This window comes from Taudactylus pleione, unplaced genomic scaffold, assembly GCF_031769625.1.
Source record: "Taudactylus pleione unplaced genomic scaffold, aTauple2 ptg000403l, whole genome shotgun sequence".
NCBI classification, from domain to species: domain Eukaryota; kingdom Metazoa; phylum Chordata; class Amphibia; order Anura; family Myobatrachidae; genus Taudactylus; species Taudactylus pleione.
In genome coordinates this window covers 2,268,584-2,296,577 of record NW_028284805.1, presented here as the reverse complement: position 1 = coordinate 2,296,577, position 27,994 = coordinate 2,268,584, and the positions used below count along the sequence as shown (strand labels likewise).

Sequence of the window (27,994 nt, the reverse complement as noted above, 5' to 3'; positions counted from 1 at the left end):
CTGGAGTGCCACAGGTCACCTGCCCCCTGGTGTAGAGATCAGACAGACAACAGATACATTACACACATCACCAGCAGGAGAGGATCATGGGTAATATTGTTTTCTCATAACAGCCAATCAACAGCCACACATCCATACAATAAATGCGGCACAAGAGTTAATGTTGGTCACGTGATGTCTCCTGTACAGGCGCCATTTTGTGTAAGACCGCTCATGTTTTACAGTGAATGATGGTCTTCAGGAAAATGTCCGTATGGTGAGTATGTGCAGACATTAAATTACACAACCTCTAGTGTTCAAATGTAAGCCTTCATCCTCCATCTCTATAGCAAATGTTCACATGAAACAACATTACCTACGAGTCTATTACCCTGAGGGAGACCCCATCACCCAGAGACCACCAGTACCTGCATTTAGGGGCTCAATTTTATCAGGTGTAGTACTTATGTGTATAATGATCAGCGTGTGGTACGTGTGACCTGTGTATAGTGATCAGTGTGTGGTACGTGTGACCTGTGTATAGTGATCAGTGTGTGGTACGTGTGACCTGTGTATAGTGATCAGTGTGTGGTACGTGTGACCTGTGTATAGTGATCAGTGTGTGGTACGTGTGACCTGTGTATAGTGATCAGTGTGTGGTACGTGTGACCTGTGTATAGTGATCAGCGTGTGGTACGTATGACCTGTGTATAGTGATCAGCGTGTAGAGTTCCCGCTAGGCTGTTTTAGCGGGGCGCGGCACCCTGCCCTCCTTCTGAAAGGCAAAAAGCACCCTGCCCTCACAGCCTGCGGGTGCTGTCTTTACCCGCGGGTCGCAGTGTCCCGCGGGTGAAGAAATGTGCGGTGACCCGATTTAATTCGATTTTCTATCCGACTGTTAGTAAATGAGGGGATCTTGTAGTGTTCTATGTGAAAGTATCGATGTTTGATTTTGGTCAGGATTTGGTTTTGTATTTATTTTTATAGTCTGTTTTGACTAAAGGAAATCTCTGAATTGCAGAATAGAATGAAAATCACCTACAAATACACCAAAATCACCAAAATCATCCTTTAGTAAACATAACCCTAAATGCGAGTCTGCAATTGTAACGTGTGAGACTGAGAGTCCTATTTATCACATTCCATTATTTACACAGTGAGGTAACAAATGACAGATGCTTCAACCGAATAAAAGCTCTGTCCACAAAACTGTCTTACATACAAAATTGTCTGTTACATGTGTACTCTGTGGTGTCTATAAATATTCTTATATTTATTCCTAGGTAGCTGAGCTGTGAGGAACCGGTGATACTCGTTCTGTATAAGTCATAGATTAACCGAAGATGGACAAGGATAGGAGTCACATGACTGAGAGGATATTACATATCACCCTGGAGATCATCTACCTGCTGACTGGGGAGGTGAGGGAGTCTGGGAGTGTCACAGTGACATCGCTATTATCTCTATTACTAACACAGGGATCTGACTGGGGAGTTGAGGGAGTCTGGGAGTGTCACAGTGACATCACTATTATCCTATTACTAACACAGGGACCTGACTGGGGAGATGAGGGAGTCTGGGAGTGTCACAGTGACATCACTATTATCTCTATTACTAACACAGGGACCTGACTGGGGAGGTGAGGGAGTCTGGGAGTGTCACAATGACATCACTATTATCTCTATTACTAACACAGGGACCTGACTGGGGAGGTGAGGGAGTCTGGGAGTGTCACAGTGACATCACTATTATCTCTATTACTAACACAGGGACCTGACTGGGGAGGTGAGGGAGTCTGGGAGTGTCACAGTGACATCACTCTTATCTCTATTACTAACACAGGGACCTGACTTGGGAGGTGAGGGAGTCTGGGATTGTCACAGTGACATCGCTATTATCTCTATTACTGACACAGGGACCTGACTGGGGAGGTGAGGGAGTCTGGGAGTGTCACAGTGACATCATTATTATCTCTATTAATAACTTAGGTACCTGACTGGGGAGGTGAGGGAGTCTGGGAGTGTCACATTGACATCACTATTACCTCTATTACTAACACAAGGACCTGACTGGGGAGGTGAGGGAGTCTGGGAGTGTCACAGTGACATCGCTATTATCTCTATTACTAACACAGGGACCTGACTGGGGAGTTGAGGGAGTCTGGGAGTGTCACAGTGACATCACTATTATCCTATTACTAACACAGGGACCTGACTGGGGAGATGAGGGAGTCTGGGAGTGTCACAGTGACATCACTATTATCTCTATTACTAACACAGGGACCTGACTGGGGAGGTGAGGGAGTCTGGGAGTGTCACAATGACATCACTATTATCTCTATTACTAACACAGGGACCTGACTGGGGAGGTGAGGGAGTCTGGGAGTGTCACAGTGACATCACTATTATCTCTATTACTAACACAGGGACCTGACTGGGGAGGTGAGGGAGTCTGGGAGTGTCACAGTGACATCACTCTTATCTCTATTACTAACACAGGGACCTGACTTGGGAGGTGAGGGAGTCTGGGATTGTCACAGTGACATCGCTATTATCGACACAGGGACCTGACTGGGGAGGTGAGGGAGTCTGGGAGTGTCACAGTGACATCATTATTATCTCTATTAATAACTTAGGTACCTGACTGGGGAGGTGAGGGAGTCTGGGAGTGTCACATTGACATCACTATTACCTCTATTACTAACACAAGGACCTGACTGGGGAGGTGAGGGAGTCTGGGAGTGTCACAGTGACATCACTATTATCTCTATTACTAACACAGGGACCTGACTGGGGAGGTGAGGGAGTCTGGGAGTGTCACAGTGACATCACTATTATCTCTATTACTAACACAGGGACCTGACTGGGGAGGTGAGGGAGTCTGGGAGTGTCACAGTGACATCACTATTATCCTATTACTAACACAGGGACCTGACTGGGGAGATGAGGGAGTCTGGGAGTGTCACAGTGACATCACTATTATCTCTATTACTAACACAGGGACCTGACTGGGGAGGTGAGGGAGTCTGGGAGTGTCACAATGACATCACTATTATCTCTATTACTAACACAGGGACCTGACTGGGGAGGTGAGGGAGTCTGGGAGTGTCACAGTGACATCACTATTATCTCTATTACTAACACAGGGACCTGACTGGGGAGGTGAGGGAGTCTGGGAGTATCACAGTGACATCACTCTTATCTCTATTACTAACACAGGGACCTGACTTGGGAGGTGAGGGAGTCTGGGATTGTCACAGTGACATCGCTATTATCTCTATTACTGACACAGGGACCTGACTGGGGAGGTGAGGGAGTCTGGGAGTGTCACAGTGACATCATTATTATCTCTATTAATAACTTAGGTACCTGACTGGGGAGGTGAGGGAGTCTGGGAGTGTCACATTGACATCACTATTACCTCTATTACTAACACAAGGACCTGACTGGGGAGGTGAGGGAGTCTGGGAGTGTCACAGTGACATCACTATTATCTCTATTACTAACACAGGGACCTGACTTGGGAGGTGAGGGAGTCTGGGATTGTCACAGTGACATCACTATTATCTCTATTACTAACACAGGGACCTGACTGGGGAGGTGAGGGAGTCTGGGAGTGTCACATTGACATCACTATTATCTCTATTACTAACACAGGGACCTGATTTGGGAGGTGAGGGAGTCTGGGATTGTCACAGTGACATCACTATTATCTCTATTACTAACACAGGGACCTGACTGGGGAGGTGAGGGAGTCTGGGAGTGTCACAGTGACATCACTATTATCTCTATTAATAACTCAGGTACCTGACTGGGGAGGTGAGGGAGTCTGGGAGTGTCACAGTGACATCATTATTATCTCTATTACTAACACAGGGACCTGATTTGGGAGGTGAGGGAGTCTGGGATTGTCACAGTGACATCACTATTATCTCTATTACTAACACAGGGACCTGACTGGGGAGGTGAGGGAGTCTGGGAGTGTCATGGTGACATCACTATTATCTCTATTACTAACACACGGACCTGACTGGGGAGGTGAGGGAGTCTGGGAGTGTCACAATGACATAACTGTTATCTCTATTACTAACACAGGGACCTGACTGGGGAGGTGAGGGAGTCTGGGAGTGTCACAGTGACATCACTATTATCTCTATTACTAACACAGGGACCTGACTGGGGAGGTGAGGGAGTCTGGGAGTGTCATAGTGACATCACTATTATCTCTATTACTAACACAGGGACCTGACTGGGGAGGTGAGGGAGTCTGGGAGTGTCACAGTGACATCACTATTATCTCTATTACTAACACAGGGACCTGACTGGGGAGGTGAGGGAGTCTGGGAGTGTCACAGTGACATCACTATTATCTCTATTACTAACACAGGGACCTGACTGGGGAGGTGAGGGAGTCTGGGAGTGTCACAGTGACATCACTCTTATCTCTATTACTAACACAGGGACCTGACTTGGGAGGTGAGGGAGTCTGGGATTGTCACAGTGACATCGCTATTATCTCTATTACTGACACAGGGACCTGACTGGGGAGGTGAGGGAGTCTGGGAGTGTCACAGTGACATCATTATTATCTCTATTACTAACACAGGGACCTGACTGGGGAGGTGAGGGAGTCTGGGAGTGTCACAGTGACATCACTATTATCTCTATTAATAACTCAGGTACCTGACTGGGGAGGTGAGGGAGTCTGGGAGTGTCACATTGACATCACTATTATCTCTATTACTAACACAAGGACCTGACTGGGGAGGTGAGGGAGTCTGGGAGTGTCACAGTGACATCACTATTATCTCTATTACTAACACAGGGACCTGACTTGGGAGGTGAGGGAGTCTGGGATTGTCACAGTGACATCACTATTATCTCTATTACTAACACAGGGACCTGACTGGGGAGGTGAGGGAGTCTGGGAGTGTCACATTGACATCACTATTATCTCTATTACTAACACAGGGACCTGATTTGGGAGGTGAGGGAGTCTGGGAGTGTCATGGTGACATCACTATTATCTCTATTACTAACACACGGACCTGACTGGGGAGGTGAGGGAGTCTGGGAGTGTCACAATGACATAACTGTTATCTCTATTACTAACACAGGGACCTGACTGGGGAGGTGAGGGAGTCTGGGAGTGTCACATTGACATCACTATTATCTCTATTAATAACTCAGGTACCTGACTGGGGAGGTGAGGGAGTCTGGGATTGTCAGTGACATCACTGTTTTTTTCTTCACGTTCCATAGGGGACACAGGGTCTCATTCAGAGCCGCTCGTAAGCGGCCGCTCGTTCCTTCCGAGCGATGTTCGCACAACTGCGCATGCGTATGGGTTTTAGTACGCATGCGCGAACCAGTCAGTGCGGCCAGAATTCGTTTGCTCGAAATATAGCGAATGCCTGCTAATTTGAGTGACAGGATGATGCGTATGTGGGTGGTAACAAGGGAAGGTGCTTGAAAACGGGGAGTGGAAATCAGAACGCAGGCGTGCTTAAAGGTCAAAATGGGCGTTTTAAGGGTGTGCATAATTAATAAAGCAGCGTCATTGACCACGTCACTTGGTTGTATTTTAGCCAGAACTGCTCGCAAGATTGCGGTAGGAAAAACCAACCACAAGAATAGCGAGCAGTTCATACGCTGTTCGATGTACTCGATTAATCTAATAAATAGCGGACATGACGTATGATGTGAGCGGCAGGGGGCGTTTTGTACAAAAAAAGTCCGCATGTTTTGTTCGCTCGTTCAGACATGGAAGCATCAACAGACTGCAAAGAGCGAACGGTTAATTTAAATAGCCACCCCCTTTTTCTGAACAGGCGAGCGCACATAGTGTCCGGCTCTGAATCAGACCCACAGGCAGAAACCATGGGAGTGTCACAGTGACATCACTCTTATCTCTATTACAAACACAGGGACCTGACTGGGGAGGTGAGGGAGTCTGGGAGTGTCACAGTGACATCACTGTTTTCTTCTTCACCTTCCGTAGTTGAAGAACCCACAGGCAGAAACCATGGGTATAGGTGGAGCAGGAGGAGTCCGGGCACCAAATAGTTAAACTTCTCCCAGCAGCCCCAGCTTCTCCTCCCCTATACCCTGCCCCCTGTCCTAGGCAGGCCAGTTTTATTTGGTGCCCTGCAGGAGCAATGCACATGTCCATTTTTTTTTTATTTTTACTATTTTTATCTATGAGTAGGTGTCCTACAGGACGCCCACACTGCCTCTCCACCGACTTTATGCGACCGCGCCACAGGCGAGTGGATCAGTGACTACAGCCGGTCCTCCAGCACACATCGGGGACCCGCAGTTGAACGCCGGGGAGGGAGCACTGACTGTGCTCAGAGGAGCCGTGCTGCAGCTGCTGTCACCGCAGGTGTGGGAGACCGGTGGCGCCGAAAGCGGTTGCCCATGCCGCCTTGCGCCTCCGCTTGGCCACCAGAGCACCGGCAATGGGGAAACAGCCATTGCGCTGTGGGGTCTAGTTCAGCAAGGGGGAAGGGGCTCTCCCCATCAGCCCCTCACCTGCTCCATTGACGCGCTCCCTCACTGCGATAGCCATGCCACAGCGATTCTCCCTCTTCCCTCCCAACTGAGACACTGAGCGGCCATTTTTAAACAGTGCCTGCTTCAGTCAGTCTCTGGAGAGCGGTAAAGGGCTCCTGTCTCCCTGTATACCTATTCCTTTGAGGTCTGGTTATACACTATGCTCCTTCCTACTGACTGGGGTTTGGATTTTTAAGCATTAACTGCCCATTAATACAGCACTGAATGTTTCTGTGTGTATGTGTTTCTGTTTAGGGGTACAGTTTATTTCTCACCTGTTTTCTTTACAGCAGCTTAGTAAACCCTTTTCTGTAAAGCCCACTTATTGTGGCGGTGAGGTTACATTCATTGCACTACCCCCTTTTTCTGGCACGCATTAGTTTACCTAGCTGGTGTGTGGGGACTGCCCTGGATTGTGGTACCATGTTTTCCAAGGGCTAAGCAACCAGGGATGGGGATGCTTCAGTGTTGAGTACCTGCAGGACTTGTACCACTGTACTTTCTCTGCAGGCTCTGGTCCACGATGGGCTCTGTGTCCGGTGTTTTGCAGATTCGCAGCCACAAGGTTAGTCAACCATGACTTCCACCTGAAACCGGCTTGGGCTACCCCTCTTTTACAGGTAAGATTGCAGTTGGCTAGCAGACTGGCAGCCCAAGGGCCCGCTCCCCCTACTAGTATCATTCGGCTGTCCACATTCTGCCTTAGGCCGCAATGGATGCAGTTCTTCGAGCATTTAGCACAGGTGTCTGCATCTTTCCAGCAGAGGCTGGATAGGGACTGCACTTCAGATGCAGACCCTCTAGTCAAGATAGTTCTGCAACCCGGTTCGGTTAGGATTCGAACTATAAGATTCCTCAGCAAATTAGGACTTAATGTCTAATATTTCAGCTGGTGAGACCATCATCTATCAAGGAGGATTCCCTACCGCAGATAGATGTAACAGCCCTGTTTAATGTGATGGAAGCTGTTCTCCGCATCAAGGATGCCAGATAGGCCCGGTTTTCTGCGCAGCGTGGGGACCTTTTCGGAGGTGTAGGCTCACCCTAATAGGGATTTCAAAGCACATTGCCTTCTTCAATTCTCTACCTGCTGCGGCCAGGCATATGGAGCCTCCTCAGGTGGATGCTCACATGGCTCGCCTTGTCACAGGTGCTACCCTTCCTAGTCCAAATTCGGCAGCCCTTAAGAACCCGACAGACAGGACATTGGAGCTTCCTTCAACATGGGCTTATTTTGGCAGACGCTATCGAATGTCCAGTCCTGACCTCCGCTTAGGTAGCTAAAGCCATCGGAGGTTGGATAGACGCTCTTAAGGAGAGCCTTGGCACGAGTCTCCATAGTAACAAGCTATTAGAGTTAGGAGAGCACATCAAAGGGCGGCCTCCTATCTAGGAGAGAGAACAATATATACTGGTGTCCTCGCCTTCTGGGTGTCAACATCCTCGGCGGCTGCTAGGTGATCCCTCTGGCTTTGTTTCTGGAATGCTGAAATGACTCTTCCGCATTCAGGGTGTCCTGACATGGACACCATTGTATCCTCGATGATGGCGTCCAGGATGGCCTTTCTCCCTTTTGTGATCTAGGTTGTGAACTTCTAATTTACACTCCTTTTGGCTAGTGTGAAGGGCAAAGGAGCCAGCCTTTCTTAAATTCTCTGGGTTACTCTTCCAAGGGTTCCAACCCCCGAGCTTAACAGCCTAGGTATACCAGTTATCCTACCTCCAGGCCTACTGACAAGCTTGCTGTTGGACAAGGCAGACCTCCACCGGGGGGTCTCAGCGTGAGAGGAGGTCTTCTGCTGTTCCCGACACTGGGATGGTGGCCAAGTCGGATGCCTGAGAGCAAGGTGTTCTCTCCCTAGGCTACTCTGCAGTCAGGATTGGCCTCAGAATCTATTTTCCACAGGCTGTTTGGTGGATTCAGACAAGGTGGAAGCATTGGGGGACCCTATTCATTCTCTGCTAGCCTTCAGAGTTTTTGTTCCCGTTCCCCTGTCTCAGCAGGGCTAGGGCATTTCTGCCAGTCTTTTCTAGGTTGAGAAGCCGAGGGTTCTTTCTGGCTAATCTTCAGCCTGGAAGCCACCAACAAATTTTGTGTGAGTCCCCAGATTCTGTATGGAGTCCCTACGTTCCTTCATTTTGGCACTGGATCTGGGGGATCTCATCTGATTTCTGGGATGCTTAATTGCAGGTTCCTATCTGGCTTGGTCACCATAGTTTTCACTGGCTTGCTTACCGGGAGGACCATGTCCAATTTCGGACATTGCCATTCGGTCTTCCCATGGCCCTTCGACTTTTGGCGAAGGTCATGGCAGCTCAATTAAGCCACAGGGATATCGGGTTTCTACCTTCTCTAGACAACCTTCTGATCCTTGCCCAGTCTCCAGATGTTCTCAATGAACACATCACTCTCTCAATAGATCACCTTCAGTCTCACGGAAGACTCATCAATGGGACGAATTTCTCCTGGACTCCAAGAGATATACCATCTGGGGGCCTTGCTGGGTTCCAGGGTTCGGCGGGTCTTCCTCCCACCAGAAGAATTTGGGGACCAACAGGCCAGGAGTCGCAAGTTCTTAAGTCATCCCTGAGTGTCAATACACTCTTGTATACAGATCCTGGTCTCGCTTGTCTTCTCTTTCATTGTGGCGGTGTATGCTCGGTTTCTAACCTGGCCTCTTCAGAGGGAGGATGTGTCACAGTGGAACAAGTCCCACCGACTGGTCACCCCTCTCCTGGGAGGTTCGTCTTTTCCTCTTGTGGTCCAGGCTTCCTGCTTAGATAGGGACAGCCCCCTTTGGGATTCCACACAAGGTCTTCCTCACTGATAAATGACAACCTTCCGGGGTTGGTGTGAACATCTTCCGAGAGCTGGCTGTCGATCAACTTTCTGGATCTCAGAGAAATCTTCAGAGTTTTCTGTCTGACTCAGCCGCTCCTACAGCATAGTCTGATCCAGGTACAATCCGACACTATATAAACAGTCTGGCTGGCACTCCCAGTAGTGGTGCCATAAAGGGAATTGTTTGCATCTTCGCATAAACACAAGTTTCTGAGGTATCGCACCCGTGCCAGAGGTCCGGGAGCCCTCCAGGTGGATGCTTTGGTGGTCCGGTGGGATTTCAATCTTCATACGTCTTCCCTCTGAACTCGTGGATTCTGCGGGTTCTCTGCAGGTTGCAATGGGAGGGCGTCATGGTAATCCTGGGTGCCTCCTATTGGCAATGGCGAGTTTGGTACGCAGATCTTCTATCAACGTTTCACTGTGTTTTTCTCTGCAACCAAATTTTCTGCCTTAGAGTCTGTGCTTCCATCTGGATCTTTCCCGTCTCCTTGCTTTTGACATGTCTGTCTTCAGTGCTAAGGGGTTCTCATGGTAGGTCATTTGTATTCTGCTATATGCCTGTAAGCCCTCCTCTGCAAGACTTGTCACTGGTTTGGCAGATTTACTTCGCTTGGTGTGCTGACAGGAATTTTAATTCTAGTGTGTCCCTCTCTTGGGTTCTCTCCCTTCTGCAGGCGGGTCTGGGTTTAGCCTTCTGCCTCTCTTCTTTGAAGGGGCAGGTCTCCACACTTTCTGTCCTCCTTCAGGGACAGAGGCCCTGATTCAGAGCCGGACGCTATTTGCGCTCGCTCGTTCAGAAAAAGGGGGTGGCTATTTAAATGAACCGTTCGCTCTTTGCGGTCTGTTTACGCCTCTATGTCTGAACGAGCGAACAAAACATGCGGTCGTATTTTGGAAAAAGACGCCCCCTGGCCGCTCGCATCATACGTCATGTCCGCTATTTAATAGATTAATCGAGTACATCGAACAGCGTATGAACTGCCCGCTATTCTTGTGGTTGGTTTTTCCTACCGCAATCATGCGAGCAGTTCTGACTATAAAATAACCAAGTGACGTGGACGCTGACGCTGCTTTATTAATTATGCACACCCATAAAACGCCCGTTTTGACCTTTAAGCACGCCTGTGTTCGGAATTCCATTCCTCGTTTTCAAGCACCTTCCACTGTTACCACCCACAAAGGCCTCATCCTGTCACTCAAATTAGCAGGCATTCGCTATTTAGCGAGCACACGATTTTCGGCCGCACTGACTGGTTCGCGCATGCGTATTACAAACCGTACGCATGCGCAGATGTGCGAACATCGCTCGGAATGAACGAGCGGCCGCTTACGAGCGGCTCTGAATGAAGCCCTGATAGCTCTGATGCCATATGTACATCTTTTCTTCAAGGTGTACTCCTCGTACAATGTTGTTCCTCGGCTCCTTGATCTTTGTGGTTGATGCTTCAAACTCTTCAGTCATTGCCCTTTGAGCCCTTGAACACAGTTGACATTTGTTAGCTTACATGGATAACCGTTTTCCTGCTGGCTATGCCATCAGCTATGTCCCATTGTTTCAGGCACCGGATCGTTCTACGGAGGGGGACTCTTTTGATGTTGTGCATGCCCTTCAGATCTTTGTGGATAAGTCTTGGGTTCTCCGTAAGATGGACCGCCTTTTTGTCCTGTCTTTTGGAAATGGGTCTCGCCGCTTACCACTCTGACTTTGGCCAGATGGTTCGGTTTGCTTATCAGTCTCGTTTCAGCTGTGGCGGGCTTCCTGTTCCATTTTTGCTATTAAATAATTTTTCCAGATTGGTAGGTACTTCATTGGGTTGCTCGTGAGGGATTCCACAGCTGAGCAGCTTTGTTGAGCGGCCCTATGGTCCTCTGCCCATACTTTCCTTCAATCCTGTTCATTTGACACCTTCGCTACCGCAGGTGGGGCTTTTGGCTTAAGGATTCTCAGCGCAGCTCCGGTGTGTCCCCTATGGAACGTGAAGAAGAAAAGGAGACTTATGTCTTACCTAGTTAAGTCCTTTTCTTCAAACTCTATAGGGGACACAGGCTGCCCACCCTGACGCGCCTGGCTTGTAGAGTTTTCACTCTGCTTCCTGTCCACCTTTTGACCCTTTATGCGTGTGTGTGCTGGTCTTCCTTCTCTTCCTCGCTCCTGCCTTGGGCAAGCTATCTTAACTAGTCTGCTGGGGGCAGGGTATAGGGTATAGAGGAGGAGGAGCCTGGGCTACTTGGAGAAGAAGCTTAACTATTTGGTGCCTGGACACCTCCTGCTCCACCTATGACCTCACTGGGGAGATGGATAATTCTGGGAAAGTCACAGTCCGTACATTAATGTCTCTCAATATACAGGATTACACAGTAGCGAAGAAGACATCTGAGGACTTTGAGACACCCAGCAGCCATCCCTGTGTGCCAGGAGGATTAAGCAGGACCCAGAGCCCCATCAAGGTGCCTCCACCTCACTCACTGATACATGAGAGACACAATGACCAGAAGATCCTGGGACTCACCAACAAGATCATACAGCTGCTGACTGGAGAGGTGACTGCTGGGAATGGGACATTATACAGTTAAACCAGGGGATGTGTCTGGGTGATGACTGTATCATTGTGTGTGTCAGGTTCCTATAAGGTGTGAGGACGTCACTGTCTATTTCTCCATAGAGGAGTGGGAGTATATAGAGGAACACAGGGGTCTGTACAAGGACGTGATGATGGAGAATCGCCAACCTCTCACATCACTGGGTAAGAGGAGACTGTCATTTATTGTAATGGGGAGAGCAACTATGGGGCCACCTATATACACATCATCTGATAATCACATATATACAGTGTACTCAGTCACTGTGTGTGTCCTACAGATGGGGCCAGTAACAGGAATACCCCAGAGAGATGTCCCCGTGCTCTGGATTATACAGAGGATAAGCACAATCACCCACAGGACTATCTGGTAGGTGGAATTTAGGGACTTGTCCAATACCAAAGTGACGCTACAGTATATGATCTGTAGGACAGCTGTGCGGGTCTCATAACACTGATGTCTTCTGTTTACTCTGAATTAAATCAGTCATTATTATATGTGCGTTATTTATATAGTTTTGTTGGCTTTTCAGGTTGAAGAACTTAATAAAGTAGAGAAGATAGTGGTTGAAGAAGAGACGTATGTGATGGGTGATCAACAGTGTAAGGAGGAGGAAATCAGAACAGCTATCAGCACAGGTGAGTAATAATCACTAAGTACAGAACAGTCACATATTCTCCTTATTCTGTCACTACAGCAATCTCTTATCCTACACCCTCCTCTGTCACTACAGCACTCTCTTATCCTACACCCTCCTCTGTCACTACAGCACTCTCTTATCCTACACCCTCCTCTGTCACTACAGCAATCTCTTATCCTACACCCTCCTCTGTCACTACAGCAATCTCTTATCCTACACCCTCCTCTGTCACTACAGCACTCTCTTATCCTACACCCTCCTCTGTCACTACAGCCATCTCTTATCCTACAGCCTCCTCTGTCACTACAGCAATCTCTTATCCTACACCTTCCTCTGTCACTACAGCACTCTCTTATCCTACACCCTCCTCTGTCACTACTACAGCACTCTCTTATCCTACACCCTCCTCTGTCACTACAGCAATCTCTTATCCTACACCCTCCTCTGGCACTACAGCACTCTCTTATCCTACACCCTCCTCTGTCACTACAGCAACCTCTTATCCTACACCCTCCTCTGTCACTACAGCAACCTCTTATCCTACACCCTCCTCTGTCACTACAGCAACCTCTTATCCTACACCCTCCTCTGTCACTACAGCAACCTCTTATCCTACACCCTCCTCTGTCACTACAGCAACCTCTTATCCTACACCTTCCTCTGTCACTACAGCAATCTCTTATCCTACACCTTCCTCTGTCACTACAGCAATCTCTTATCCTACACCTTCCTCTGTCACTACAGCAATCTCTTATCCTACACCCTCCTCTGTCACTACAGCACTCTCTTATCCTACATCCTCCTCTGTCACTACAGCAATCTCTTATCCTACACCCTCCTCTGTCACTACAGCACTCTCTTATCCTACATCCTCCTCTGTCACTACAGCCATCTCTTATCCTACACCCTCCTCTGTCACTACAGCAATCTCTTATCCTACACCCTCCTCTGTCACTACAGCAATCTCTTATCCTACACCCTCCTCTGTCACTACAGCAATCTCTTATCCTACACCCTCCTCTGTCACTACAGCACTCTCTTATCCTACACCTTCCTCTGTCACTACAGCAGTCTCTTATCCTACACCCTTCTCTGTCACTACAGCAATCTCTTATCCTACATCCTCCTCTGTCACTACAGCCATCTCTTATCCTACACCCTCCTCTGTCACTACAGCACTCTCTTATCCTACACCTTCCTCTGTCACTACAGCCATCTCTTATCCTACACCTTCCTCTGTCACTACAGCAATCTCTTATCCTACACCCTCCTCTGTCACTACAGCCATCTCTTATCCTACACCCTCCTCTGTCACTACAGCAATCTCTCATACTACAGCAATGTCTTATCCTACACCCTCCTCTGTCACTACAGCCATCTCTTATCCTACACCCTCCTCTGTCACTACATCAGTCTCTTATCCTACACCCTCCTCTGTCTTTACAGACTAATGAGGACAATGTATCTGCCCAGTGGGGGAGTCAGGAGCCATCAGCCCCTATTATACTCCTGCTCTCCCCCTCACATCATGTCACTGTGTGTTACCTGCCCAGAGATCTGACCAGTCTCCTCTCCACTCTCTCTGATGTATCTCATACATCAGGAGCCATCTTCCCCTATTATGCTCCTCACATCACATCATGTCACTGTGTGTTACCAGCCCAGAGATCTGACCAGTCTCCTCCCCACACTCTCTGGTGTATCTCATACATCAGGAGCCATCAGCCCCTATTATACATCTGCTCTCCCCCTCACATCATGTCACTGTGTGTTACCAGCGCAGAGATCTAACCAGTCTCCTCCCCACACTCTCTGGTGTATCTCATACATCAGGAGCCATCAGCCCCTATTATACATCTGCTCTTCCCCTCACATCATGTCACTGTGTGTTACCAGCCCAGAGATCTGACCAGTCTCCTCCCCACACTCTCTGGTGTATCTCATACATCAGGAGCCATCAGCCCCTATTATACATCTGCTCTCCTCCTCACATCATGACATCATTCTGACCCCTGTGCAATGGAAAGAAGCTTTGTCTCATTTCCCAAGATCCTACTGACCTCACCACATGTGACATTACCCATGGTCCTCCCTGTGCACTATTAATAGTAATATCTATACATGAAGTACTCAGTAAGGATTTTCCTGATATGGTCTGAGCTAAGCTTTGCACTAGCACTTATGTATGATATAAATATGTAATGTCATGTAAATGTTACAGGCGTGTGGCATGTAGGTGTGAGGAATGGAGTCAGGCTGTGTGAGGTCATATAACTATCCTGACTCAGTAGCGCTCTGAGCAGGGTTTTCAGACCATGGGTAATGCTAGTAATTGGGGACAACGTCTTACTATACAGATAAGGGAAGATATATGGTAACTTATTAGACCCTGGAGAGTGGAGGCTTCTCATCCGCAGATCTAGCTAGAACATACACGCTTCTTAACTAAACGCTCCTTAGCTACCAACGTGACCATAATGGCGGCAGTGGCACCAGAATGCTAAACCCTCTGTGCTGCGGTGCCAATACATGAAGTGCCGACACTAGCCGTCATGTATATACAAAGTCAATTGTAAAACAAAATGTTAATAGAAACATGTTTTTTATGTTTTACCGCAGTCCCAGACTGCATTCGGGTGCTGCACCACTCAGCGCTGCCGGGGGACAGTAACGGGCATAGAAAGCTATAGGGCTGTACCAGGGCCACCGTGTGGGGACTCTGTGGATTGCAGTTCTGGGGACCGGGAGAGCAAGGTCCCACTTCTTGCAGCACTATAAGGGTTAGAGGTCAGGCACTAGTGTAACAAGCATGTATTTTCTACTTCAGGGTCCATAGGGTATCCACAGGATACCTTGGGGTATAGGTGATGACGTCAGGCATCGGGCACCATAGAGTTAAAGCTTTCAGCCTCCCAGGATGCACTAGGGTCCCCCTCCTATACCCCGCCCCTGAGCCAAGGCACCCCAGTTTAGTTTGGTGCCCGGCCGGAGTCAGATGCACCTGTTAGAGGGGGGCTAAGAAGAGCCCCTGAAGTTTTCTACAATGCAGCTGTGGCTGCACATCTGGAAGTACAGCATGGACAGTCAGTGCTGACGTCCATGCTGTCTTCCCTACACCCCCGCCGGTACCAGAACGCCGGTACCGATCCGGGGATGCTGGTAAGCATCTGGGGTCACAGCTGGCGGTGACCCCAGATGTTTTGGGACCATGGCCGGATCTAAGGAGGACAGCAAGGTAAGCAGCGGGGCCCCGCGGTGGGACCCTGCTGAACATGGTCCACAGTCCCCAGGCAGGGGGCTCCCTGGGGACTGGCTGCAGCGTGGAGCCAGGTACTAACCTGCGCTTCCACTACCCCCCTGGGACAGCTGGACCGCGGCTGAGCGGTAGCGCTGCAGCGTCCCAGGGGTTAAATGCATGCCAGGGGAGCGCGCCTTCCCTGTCTCACAGCCCTCTCTGCATACTCCGACTGGCCGTGTGGCAGCGCTCCTCCCCCAGGCCGGCCTCCTCTATGCTCCTCGGCGGCCATCTTATCTAATGCATGGTGAACGCTGCTGGAAGCCTGGAAAGGTGGCATCGCGGTCTGGGTCCTTCGGCATACCTCTCCTCCGTTAAGGTTCAGGTCAGTGTATGCAGCGCTGTGTCCTACCAGGCTCCTTGTCTGCGTAGTTGAGTAACAGCGCTGATAGTGCAGGAATTGATTTTCTTTGCATTGTATGTGACTTCTGCTAGCGCTGCTGCCTGTACTATCATTTTCTTCTGTCAGCCATTTCACTGTCCCTGATCTTTTCTGCTAAAGCCCTTGCGGTGCGGTGATTGCTGGGTGGTCTTACACTATACTAAAAGTATCAGTGAGAGGGGTCACATACTTACCATCATGTCTGAGAGTGACTTTCTTCTCCAGCTACGGTGTACTACATGTAAGGTACCAATAGCGGAGGGGGAGGGTAGCGCGGAGGGGCTTTGTCGGCAGTGTTATTTATTGGCGCGGCCAATTACTGTCACGGCCCCGGTACAGGAGCCGCCCTGGGCTTGTTTCGCCAGAGCACTTACAACCCTGGTGGGCCAGTTAGCTCCGCAGCCTGCGCTCTCACAGATGGGATTGTCCCAGCAGTCAGTGGTGTCGTCACCCATGCAGGTTTTCCCGAGACAATTGATGGTACCCCACAGTCTCCCTATTTCCCCTCCCCAAGTCTCTCAGGAGCCTGCGTGGGTTAATTCGCGGACAAGTTCTGTACAGCACTTGTCGGACGTGTTACAAGGGGAGTCTGTGTTGTGGCCACATAAGCGTCCGGTGGCGTCTCTGTCTGCTCCTTATGAGGATGACGATGTGACGTCTGATGATGGGGAGATTCTGGATCTTTCTGACCAGGAACCTCTCCATACTAAAGAGGCGGACGCTAGGTCCAAGGTATATATTCCTGGACTTATTCGGGCAGCCCGCACAGTTTTAGTGATTGAGGATGAAGATCCTCCGGTGTCCAAGTCTAAATATGCCTTTTTTAAGGATATTAAGGGTGACGCCACAGTGTTTCCTCTTTCGGGTCAGTTAGTGGACCATTTAGAGGAGGCGTGGAAACAGCCTGGCAAACGGTATCAGCATCAGAGGCGCTTGGCGGTGGCTTATCTGTTTGCGGATAATTATTTTTCTAAGTGGGAGTCACCTCCACAGGTGGATTCTCATGTGACACACCTGGTCCGTAGTGCTATATTGCCCATGCCCTCCATGTCTTCCTTGAAGGATGCTACGGACCGTAAGGTAGAGATCTGCCTAAAGTCCGTTTATTCCCTTGCAGGGGGGCAGCTAGGCCGGCTATGGCCATTTGTTGGGTAGCCAGAGCTATGGAGCGCTGGGCTGATACTTTGGAGGCGTCTCTCCATTCCGACTGTTCAGCTGAACAGACCGAGTTGATAGGCAATATCCGGGATTCGGCCACTTATATCAATGAAGCGGCCTTGGATGTCAGTACCCTGGTGTCTCGGATTTCTTCGGCTGCGGTAGCTGCTCGGCGCACCTTATGGTTGCGATCTTGGAAGGCGGCCGCTGATTCCAAGAAGGGCTTGGAAGCTTTGCCTTTTAATGGAGAAGTCCTATTTGGTCCGGATCTGGACAAAATCGTAGCCACACTGGCGGCAGCCAAGTCGGCATGTCTTCCGTCTGCTGCCGTCCCTTCCAGTTCTGGTAGGTCGTCCTTTCGGCCTTACAGGGCCCAGGGTAGGCCTAAGTCCTTTTCCAGACAGGCTGGTCCCAAAAAATCGGCCAAGCCTCGGAAACAGGCCTGGAGTACCAGACGTCCGGCCCCTAAGCCAGATGACAAGCCTGCAGTCTGACGGTCCGGGCCTCCCTTTGGGGGATCCCAAAGTGGAAGGCCGCCTGCTGCAGTTCGCCCAGTGTTGGTCGGTTACCACGACAGACACTTGGGTTCACTTGGTGGTTTCTCACGGGTATGCCCTCTCTTTTCGGCACAGGCCCCCATCCCGATTCTTCACCACGGGTCTTCCATCAGACCGGAACAAAGCAGTGGAACTGCGGAAAGTTTTGCCACTATGCTCCAGGTTGGAGTTATAGTGCCTGTTCCATTCTCCCAGAGGGGCCAGTGTTTCTATTCCAATCTGTTTTTGGTGCAGAAACCCAATGGGTCGTATCGTCCGATCCTCAACCTCAAAGCACTCAACAAGTCTTTGCGGGTGCCGAGGTTTCGGATGGAGACCCTACGGTCCATCATTCTGGCGCTGGAACCTGGGGATTACATGGTGTCATTGGACATACAGGACGCTTACCTGCATGTCCCTATTCTTTTACGCCATCAACAGTTTCTCAGGTTTGCAATCCGCAACGACCACTTTCAGTTCCGGGCGTTACCTTTTGGGCTGGCGACAGCACCACGTGTATTCACCAAGGTGATGGCGGTTATGGCGGCTTCTCTGCGGCTGCAGGGAGTCCGCATGTTACCGTACTTGGACGACCTTCTGTTGGTGGCAGGATCTCCAGAGCTCCTTCTACGTCATTTGGACCTGACCATTGCGGTACTGCAACGGCACGGCTGGTTGATAAACTGGCAGAAGTCCACCCTGATCCCGTCCCAGAGGATTCTGCACCTCGGAGCCTTATTGGACTCTGGACAGCAAAGGATCTTTGTGACGGGGGAAAAGATCTCGGTCTTGCAGTCGAGGGTGCGCAGTTATCTGCAGAGTCGCCGTGTGTCTCTACACTCGGCGATGAGGTTACTGGGCTCCATGGTGTCAGTATTCGACATGGTGGAATATGCCCAGTTTCACTCCAGACCTCTGCAGCAGTTGATCCTGTCCAAATGGAATGGACTGCCTCAGAGTCTAAAATCACAGACAGTGGTGCTCACTCCGGAGGTTCGCCTGTCTCTAACCTGGTGGTTGCAGATGACCCATCTCAACAAGGGTCGTCCGTTCTGGGTGGCGAATTGGGTCCTGTGGACAACGGATGCCAGTCTTCGGGGCTGGGGAGCAGTCACGGGTCCACACTTGTTCCAGGGCAGGTGGACTCGGGCGGAAACAGAGCTTCCAATAAACATCTTGGAACTCCGAGCGGTTTTCAATGCTCTCCAGCAGGCACATCGGGTTCTCCAAGGTCACCCAGTGCAGGTCCAGTCGGACAACGCTACCACCGTGGCCTACATAAATCGGCAAGGAGGAACCCGAAGTCGGGCAGCTCTCGTAGAGGTGTCCCGGATCCTGGTTTGGGCGGAGCGCAATCTCCCGGCCATATCAGCAGTCTTCATCCCGGGAGTCCTAAACTGGGAGGCGGACTTTCTCAGTCGCCAGGACGTTCATCCGGGGGAATGGTCTCTGCACCAGGACGTTTTTCAACTTCTGGTGGACAGGTGGGGTCTTCCAGAGATCGACCTCATGGCGTCACGGCACAACAACAAGTTGCCGGTGTACGGGTCTCGCACAAGAGACAAAAAAAGCCGTCTCTGGTGGATGCGCTATCCGTCCAGTGGACGTTCCGGTTTGCTTATCTGTTTCCTCCGGTTTCCCTTTTTCCACGGGTAATCCGGAAATTCAGACAGGAAGGAGGGACGCTCCGCGTCTCCCCGGAGGCACTGGTTCTCAGACCTCCAGAGACTGTCCGTGGACATTCCTCTGCGGTTGCCGTTACGACCGGACCTCCTGTCACAGGGTCCTTGTCTTCACCCGGACCTGACTCAGCTGTCTTTGACGGCGTGGCTGTTGAGACGGCCATGTTAAGGTCCAGGGGGTTTTCCAGCTCTGTAGTGCAAACAATGCTACGGGCTCGGAAACCATCCTCTGCAAGGATATACCATCGAGTGGCATACGTTCTTCCAGTGGTGTCGACCGAGAGGTTATGCCCCTCGGGAGTTCCATCTGTCTAGAGTGTTATCCTTCCTGCAGGCGGGACTGGACCATGGGCTTCGCCTTGCGTCTCTGAAGGTGCAGGTGTCTGCCCTGTCCGTCTGGTTCCATCATAGGATTGCTGCAATCCCTGATGTGCGCACCTTTATGCAAGGTGTTCTCAGAATTCAGCCACCTTTTGTTCCACCGGTGGCGCCTTGGGATTTAGCTGTGGTCCTGAGGGCTCTCCAGGGACCGCAGTTTGAACCACTGGGCTCAGTGGATCTCGAGTGGCTGACAGCTAAGACAATTTTCTTTCTGGCCATTGCTTCGGCCAGAAGTGTTTCTGACTTAGGGGCTCTCTCCTGTATACCCCCTTTTCTGATTTTTCATAGGACCAGGGCGGTGCTGCGTACTCGTCCTGGTTTCCTTCCTAAAGTTGTTTCCAGCTTTCACATCAACGAAGAAATTGTTGTGCCGGCTTTTAACTCACCCGATCTTTCAGTGGGTGAGGCCACTTTGGACGTTGTGCGGGCCTTAAGGATCTATGTTGACCGCACTTCTTCGTTTAGGAAGTCGGACGCCTTGTTTGTCCTCTATGGCTTCCGTAAAAAGGGTTGGCCTGCTTCAAAACAAACTTTGGCGGCCTGGATTCGTATGGCCATTTCAGAAGATTATCTTCATGAAGTCCTTCCGGTTCCTTCCTCTGTGAGGGCTCATTCCACTAGGTTTGTGGGTCCTTTGTGGGCAGCTCGACGTGGTGTCTCTGCGGTCCAGATCTGCAAGGCTGCCACGTGGTCCTCTGTCCATACCTTTGTGAGGTATTACGCGTTTGACACCTTTGCCTTTCAGGATGCTTCCTTCGGGTGGCGGATTCTCCTTTCAGCACAGGAGTGTCCCCACCCTTAAAGGATACTGCTTTGGGACATCCCCAAGGTATCCTGTGGATACCCTATGGACCCTGAAGTGGAAAATATGAGATATGGTAAGACCTTCTACGAAGTCCATAGGGTTCCACAGGACTCCCGCCCTGTCGCACCTGTACTGCAGATGGGCTTTGCTCTGGTCACCGTTTTTTCCGTCTCCCTCTGGTGAGAATGTGATTCTTGTGTGTGTCCAGATCTTTTTTCTCTCTCTTCCTTCTCCTCCTCTGGCCTATGGCTTGGTACGAAACTGAGGTGCCTTGGCTTGGGGGCGGGGTATAGGAGGGGGACCCTAGTGCATCCTGGGAGGCTGAAAGCTTTAACTCTATGGTGCCCGATGCCTGACATCATCACCTATACCCCAAGGTATCCTGTGGAACCCTATGGACTTCGTAGAAATAGAGATAACAAAGGTAAGGTCTTACCATATCTCATATTTTACTGTATGTAGGAATAAATCCAAAGTTTAAATGTATATTAATGCGTTTAAAACATAAATAAGTCATTTTTAAGAAAATGTGTCCATGATGAAAGTCAATTTAATATACCCAACCCCTCCACATGGTCTCCCCAGGCAGCTATAATCAGTGAGCTTCTGGACAGATTTAATGAAGGCTCCAGCACCAGTAGCAGGGACATTCCTGTCTCACAGTTCGGATGTCTACCCTCTGGAGCCCATTTTCGGCCAGGGGAACAGGCTGGAGCAGACCTCCTGGGAGTTTTCTAGGTGGGAGATGTAGAGATAACATCCTCCGCTCCTAGACTTACAGCAGTCTAAGAATGGCTAATGCTAGGTACACACTGAGCGATATATGAGCCGTTCAGTCGAACGGCCAATGTATCGCGAACAAGACGCAAGGCGGTAGAACATGGCTATCCCAGATCTCTGCAAGGGATTGTGTGGCAAATCGGCCGAGGACATGGTGGAACGGGAGATGCCATCTGCAGTCCAGATGGAGCCCATATGGGATGATTGAGGGGGTGGTGCCAGAGGGGGTGTTTGAGGTGAGGGATATGAAGAGAAAGAGAGAATTTATTGGCAAGGGAATTCCGACCGGACATAGTGAAAGTAGGAAGGACTATGTTTAAATAAATTTTACTGAAGCAAATCAAGCTTTTGCTTCTAGAGATGCCTTTATATGCTTGTATACTGTGCCTACCAAATTAGCGCAAAATGCTTATCAAGTCACCCTTGAACAACGCAGTTGGAAGAGTCCGTAACAGGCGGTTGCTGATGGAGGGAATCCTTATGCCGCAGGGGTGGCAAAGTAACCCACTCAAGTTACTCAGGAATCGCCTGGAATTTCTTCCTCTCCTGCCTGTAAAATCTGAATATTGCATGTATCCTTTACATCTTCCAGATGGCTACTTCTGCATGCTTTAAGGCTCTCTTGGTCTTCCTCCCTTTTTCCTATCCTTTCCCAGTTGTTAATGGGGAATCTCCTTCTGGGCCTAGATGATTGCAAGCCTGGGTCTGTACTCCCAACCCCATGGCCAGGTATCTCACTTGACTGCATGTTCGTGGGCTGGCTGGCACCAATATATAAGTCCCTATATGTTTGGTTCAAGGGATTTATCTGATGGTCAGCAGAAGCCATAACAGGGAGTTAGCATCCTGATCTCTGCTGAGTACATCGCTCACTCTACCCATCCCAGAAAGACCTTGACCCCCTAAACTCAAGGAATTTCCTCAGCAATGTACCCACCAGCAATGAGTGCAACACCATTTTGGGTTGTGGTGGCTAATTCTCAAGGTCTACTCATTTTATACCTCTCTGGTCTACTATATATAACCCTATTTATCAAAGAGATGACGTTTACTTGGAAGGAAGCATGACTTTACTTGCCTGTGGATTTACCTGGAACAGTGCCAAGGTATCCCGTTTCACTTGCCAACTGCAATACCAGCTGGTCCCTGCTAACTCAGGGCCTATACAGGAGACACAGCCCACTCACACTGCGGCTAAAAGTGGTAGTGGAGGGCCCAAAGCAGTCTGCTCCAGTTACTACACAGTTGGACACCGGGTGGTATCCTGATTAGACTGCTTTTATGCCCACGGATTGACCCCAGGCGCTATTGTGCTACCCACAAAGTGGACACTCGCCTCACCGATGCTGGAGTGAAGAGGTTCAGGCAACTTTTTCTCCTGCGACCGGTGTAGCATTAGTATATGCATTGCTCATTTTATGCATCCAGGTACTGAGGGCCTGATTCAGCAAGGAACGCAAGTGAGAGGACACATGCACTCAGACGATTTATTTCGTTCTGCGCATTCGTACAAGACTCAGTGCGCGTGCGCGAACCATTAACTGCGCCCGGGTAAGGGAACGCACAGCATACGCAGTGTGCACGGAGACCCCTCTAATGTTGATTGACAGGAAGTGCCGTTCGAGGGTGGTGACGGGGTTGAAGGGGGTTGGGCGAATGCAGGCGTGCCTGTGCATTTGAAGGCTGTTACAGGGGCATGCATTATCAAGGCAGTGTGGTGGCAGCCAGACTACTCGATGTACACAGGAAGAGGCCAAGATATAAAAGAAGAATGTATTAAAACTAGTCATGTATATATTCGGTTCATGTACATTATCTGCCATTCTATCTATCTGTACACACTCGTATATACATCTACTTTTATCAAAGCTACAGGAAGGCTATAGCCCAGGTCAGGTATGGACTGAGATTTCAAATAGGCACGTGAGCATGGAGAAAAGGAGGAATGGCCATGTGTCACCGGTGCGCAGAGCATCGGGAAGCGGAGCTGACCGGTCGAGTCTCCAGACGGTCTGACCAGCCATCGGCTCTTTTGGCATTTGCCGGATGGCGAGTCCGGCTGTGGCACAGGTGCAGAGTTATGTGAAAGCCACAGATGGAAATGATAATACAAACCCAGGCTCTCATGTGACTTCAAAACACTTGTTAGAGTACAGGACTCAGCAGCGATGTTTCAGAGATCTCCAGCTCCACTTACCATCTGCATCATACTGTAGTACAATATTCACCTCTTTAAATATGTGTACCTGAAGAAGTCCATTTCCTTAAAGCAGGTGTCCATCTTCCTGTACATAGGATCCATTAGTGGACCTCCATCTTCTAATGCAATAGTTGTTAGAGTAGGCAGACCGGCCACCACTGCATCAGTTTACCGGTGCAGAACACTTAGAAGATTCCTCACTCTGAAAGGGATGCTAACGATCAGATTAAATTGCCTTTATCTGCGTGATAATGATATCTTTTACCCCGTGATGTATTCTATTGGTTTGCCTCATTTGCTCCCTATAAAATGGATCTTGAAAACTGTATGAAGCCAGTATCTGCTATAGCCAGGGCCGGATTAAAGGGGGGAGGGGCGACGGGCAGTTGTCCCTGGACCCCCACACCCACCAGGGGTTAAAGTGGGCCAGAACGGGAGACGGAACCAGTTCTGCCTCCTTCGGCTCACCTAACCCCGGCGCCGCAGGGAGGCTCCATTAGCCGGGCGCCCGCTGAAATTTTGTTAACAGCGGGCTCCCGGCTCCCTCCCCGTAGCGCCAGCTGGAGGCTGGAGCTCACAACTGAGCTCTGGCTGTGCACTATGGGAGAGACGTCATGACGTCTCTCCCATAGTTCTGAGGAGCGGCCTGCTGGGCGGACGTGGGAATGGTAAGGTAAGTATAGTGTTTTTTTTTTTTTTTTCTTCCGTATAAGCGGCTTCACTACTACGGGCACTACTACTGGGGGCATTTCTACTAGGGGCATTTCTACTAGGGGCACTACTACTGGGGGCATTTCTACTAGGGGCACTACTACAAGGGTCACTACACCTGTAGGCACTACTTCTGGAGCATTTCTACTAGGGGCACTGCTACATGGGTCACTACACCTGGGGGCACTACTTCTGGAGGCATTGCTACTGGGGACACTACTACTGGAGGTACTACTGCTGGGGCATTACTATTGGGGCCACTACTTCTGGGGACATTGCTACTGTTGGCATTATTACAGAGGCACTACTTATGGGGGCATTGCTACTGTGGGCACTATTACAGGGGCACTACTTCTGGGGCCACTGCTACAGGAGGCATTACTACGGGGGGCACTGCTATATCGTCCATATTTAATAGGGGCCCCCACATGTTTGTTGCCCAGGGGCCCCCACAGACCTTAATCTGGCCCTAGCCATAGTTCTGGAAACTAGGTTTGGCAACACATTATCTCCTGTATAAAATGATCTTCCCCCAACTTCTGACTCATTACTGGGAGAAGCCTCAGGTTCCACAGTTGCAGTGATCATATTTACAGTGGAAATTTCTGTTGCGAACACCGATTTGGGGCGTTCAGTCACCCGGTGGTCATTGCGGAAGCATGGACTCAATATGATCCTGGCACCTTAACCATGGCTAGAAAGAACCACTTCGCTCACATAGGAAAAAAAACTTCAAAGCAAAGGGGGAATCACACTAAGGGCCTGATTGTGAGTAGGACGCAACGTTGCAGTAGAGCAATGTTTTTCCTATGCTCGTGTGTCAGTCACACAGAGCATGTGTCCTGATGGTGCTCGTACAGAGTCTCAGTACAGATTCAGACACACGCAGGGAGTACTGTATAGCAAAGTAGGGGGCATTTCTGGGCGGTGACTGGGAGGTAACGGGGGGTGGCTAAACGGAGGCACACAGAGGTAGCATCGTATGGGAGTGTCGCTGATAGCGGTTGCATATAGACGTGCTCACCTGATCACATAAGAGGCGATACTCAGGCGGAGACTCTGCACCTAGCATAGGGCTGATACAAGTAGAGTTGGTGTGACTAAAGACACACCACACAGTGATGTAGCGTGTATAGATGCTGCGAGTGAGCGATCTCAGTCCTTGCTTATTCGTGCACACAGATGTACACCAGGGAAGGACTGTATGGTAGCAGTAACATAAAGTCGCCGATGCGACTGCGGCAAACTATGCAACTACTGTCACAGGTGCATCCACCTCGGAATCAGGTCCTATATATCTTACCTGGGGGGGTTATTTTTTCTTTCTCAGTTGAATGAGGAGTTGATGGTGTTGAGTGAATTAGACAATTACATTTTATGACTCTAACCTCTGTATTTTTACCCACAGAAAAATCTAAAGATCCATCTACTTATGTTACGAAGGCATCAGTCTCATTTGATGGAGGAAATCTCACCAACAATGACATTTATACACCCACATATCATACACAGTATACATCTACTCATACTAAGGTGGAATCAACCTCATGTGACGGAAGAGACCTCACCAACAATGACAATTATACACCCACATATCATACACAGTATACATCTACTCATACTAAGGAGGAATCAGCCTCATGTGATGGAAGAGACCTCACCAACAATGACAATTATACACCCACATATCATACACAGTATACATCTACTCATACTAAGGAGGAACCAGTCTCATGTGATGGAGGAGACCTCACAAACAATGACAATTATACACCCACATATCATACACAGTATACATCTACTCATACTAAGGAGGGATCAGTCTCATGTGATGGAAGAGACCTCACCAACAATGACAATTATACACCCACATATCATACACAGTATACATCTACTCATACTAAGGTGGAATCAACCTCATGTGACGGAAGAGACCTCACCAACAATGACAATTATACACCCACATATCATACACAGTATACATCTACTCATACTAAGGTGGAATCAACCTCATGTGATGGAAGAGACCTCACGCACACTGACTATTATACACCTACAGATAATACACAGTGTACATCTACTCATATTAAGGAGGAACCAGTCTCATGTGATGTCTCATGTGATGGAGGAAACCTCTCCAATAATGACAATTATACACCCACATATCATACACAGTATACATCTACTCATACTAAGGAGGAATCCGTCTTATGTGATGGAGGAGACCTCACACACAATGAAATGTATACACCCAGAGATCATACACAGTATATATCTACTCATACTAAGGAGGAATCAGTCTCATGTGATGGAGGAGACCTCACACACACTGACATGTATACACCCACATATCATACACCGTATACATCTACTCATACTAAGGAGGAATCAGTCTCATGTGATAGAGGAGACATCACACATACTGACAAATATACACCCACATATCATACACAGTATACATCTCATATTAAAAGCAACTGTATTCCAAATATGTCTTGCTTTGGAAGTGGAAGATGTTTAACTCTTAATTCACAACTTGTACATCAGAGAATACATACAGGAGAGAGACCGTATTGTTGCTCGGAATGTGGGAAAGGGTTTAGAAGTAATTCACAGCTTGTTGTACATCGGAGAAGTCACACAGGTGAGCGGCCATATTGTTGCTCGGAATGTGGGAAAGGGTTTGTAAGTAATTCACACCTTGTTGTACATCAGAGAAGTCACACAGGTGAGAGACCATATTGTTGCTCGGAATGTGGGAAAGGGTATGGAAGTAACTCTCAGCTTGTTGTACATCAGAGAAGTCACACAGGTGAGAGGCCGTATTCTTGTTTAGAATGTGGGAAATGTTTTACACGTAAATCAAATTATGTTCGACATCAGAGAAGTCACACAGGAGAGAGACCATATTCCTGCTCTGAATGTGGGAAATGTTTTCTACGTAATTCACATCTTATTAGACATGAGAGAAGTCATACGAGAGCGACCATATTTCTGCTCTGAATGTTGAAAATGGTTTACACGTAAGTCATTACTTGTTAGACATCAGACGAGTCACACAGGAGTACACCCATGATCATGCTCTGACTGTGAGGAGAGGGCGTTATAGTAATCAGAACTTGCTGTATATAAGAGAAGTCACACAGTATACCCATGATCATGCTGTGACTGTGAGGAGAGGGTGTTATAGTAATCAGAACTTGCTGTATATAAGAGAAGTCACACAGTAAAGCCATGATCATGCTCTGACTGTGATGAGATTACGTTATAGTAATCAGAACTTGCTGTATATAAGAGAAGTCGCACAGGAAATGTGGGAAAAAATGTAAAACAAAATTCAAAAACTTGCTACACATCAGAGAAATGACACGGAAACATACCAATAATCATTTTCTGTGTGGGAAATTAGATGTGTATGTGGAATATGTGTACAATAATAATAACTTAAAAAATAAACTGCATCAAG

The 27,994-nt window shown here is 49.0% G+C and overlaps 1 protein-coding gene across 1 annotated transcript; it reads left to right on the top strand.

Annotated features, from left to right (window-relative positions):
• Positions 1–320: 320 nt before the first annotated feature.
• On the top strand, positions 321–27,994 carry LOC148506448 (uncharacterized). Its single transcript, XM_088446735.1, is given in 8 exon segments — positions 321–434; positions 1,263–1,400; positions 11,728–11,919; positions 11,999–12,122; positions 12,239–12,327; positions 12,491–12,596; positions 25,937–27,506; positions 27,508–27,994. Coding segments are annotated over 7 exon segments (2,190 nt in total). The 5' UTR covers positions 321–434; positions 1,263–1,322; the 3' UTR covers positions 27,539–27,994.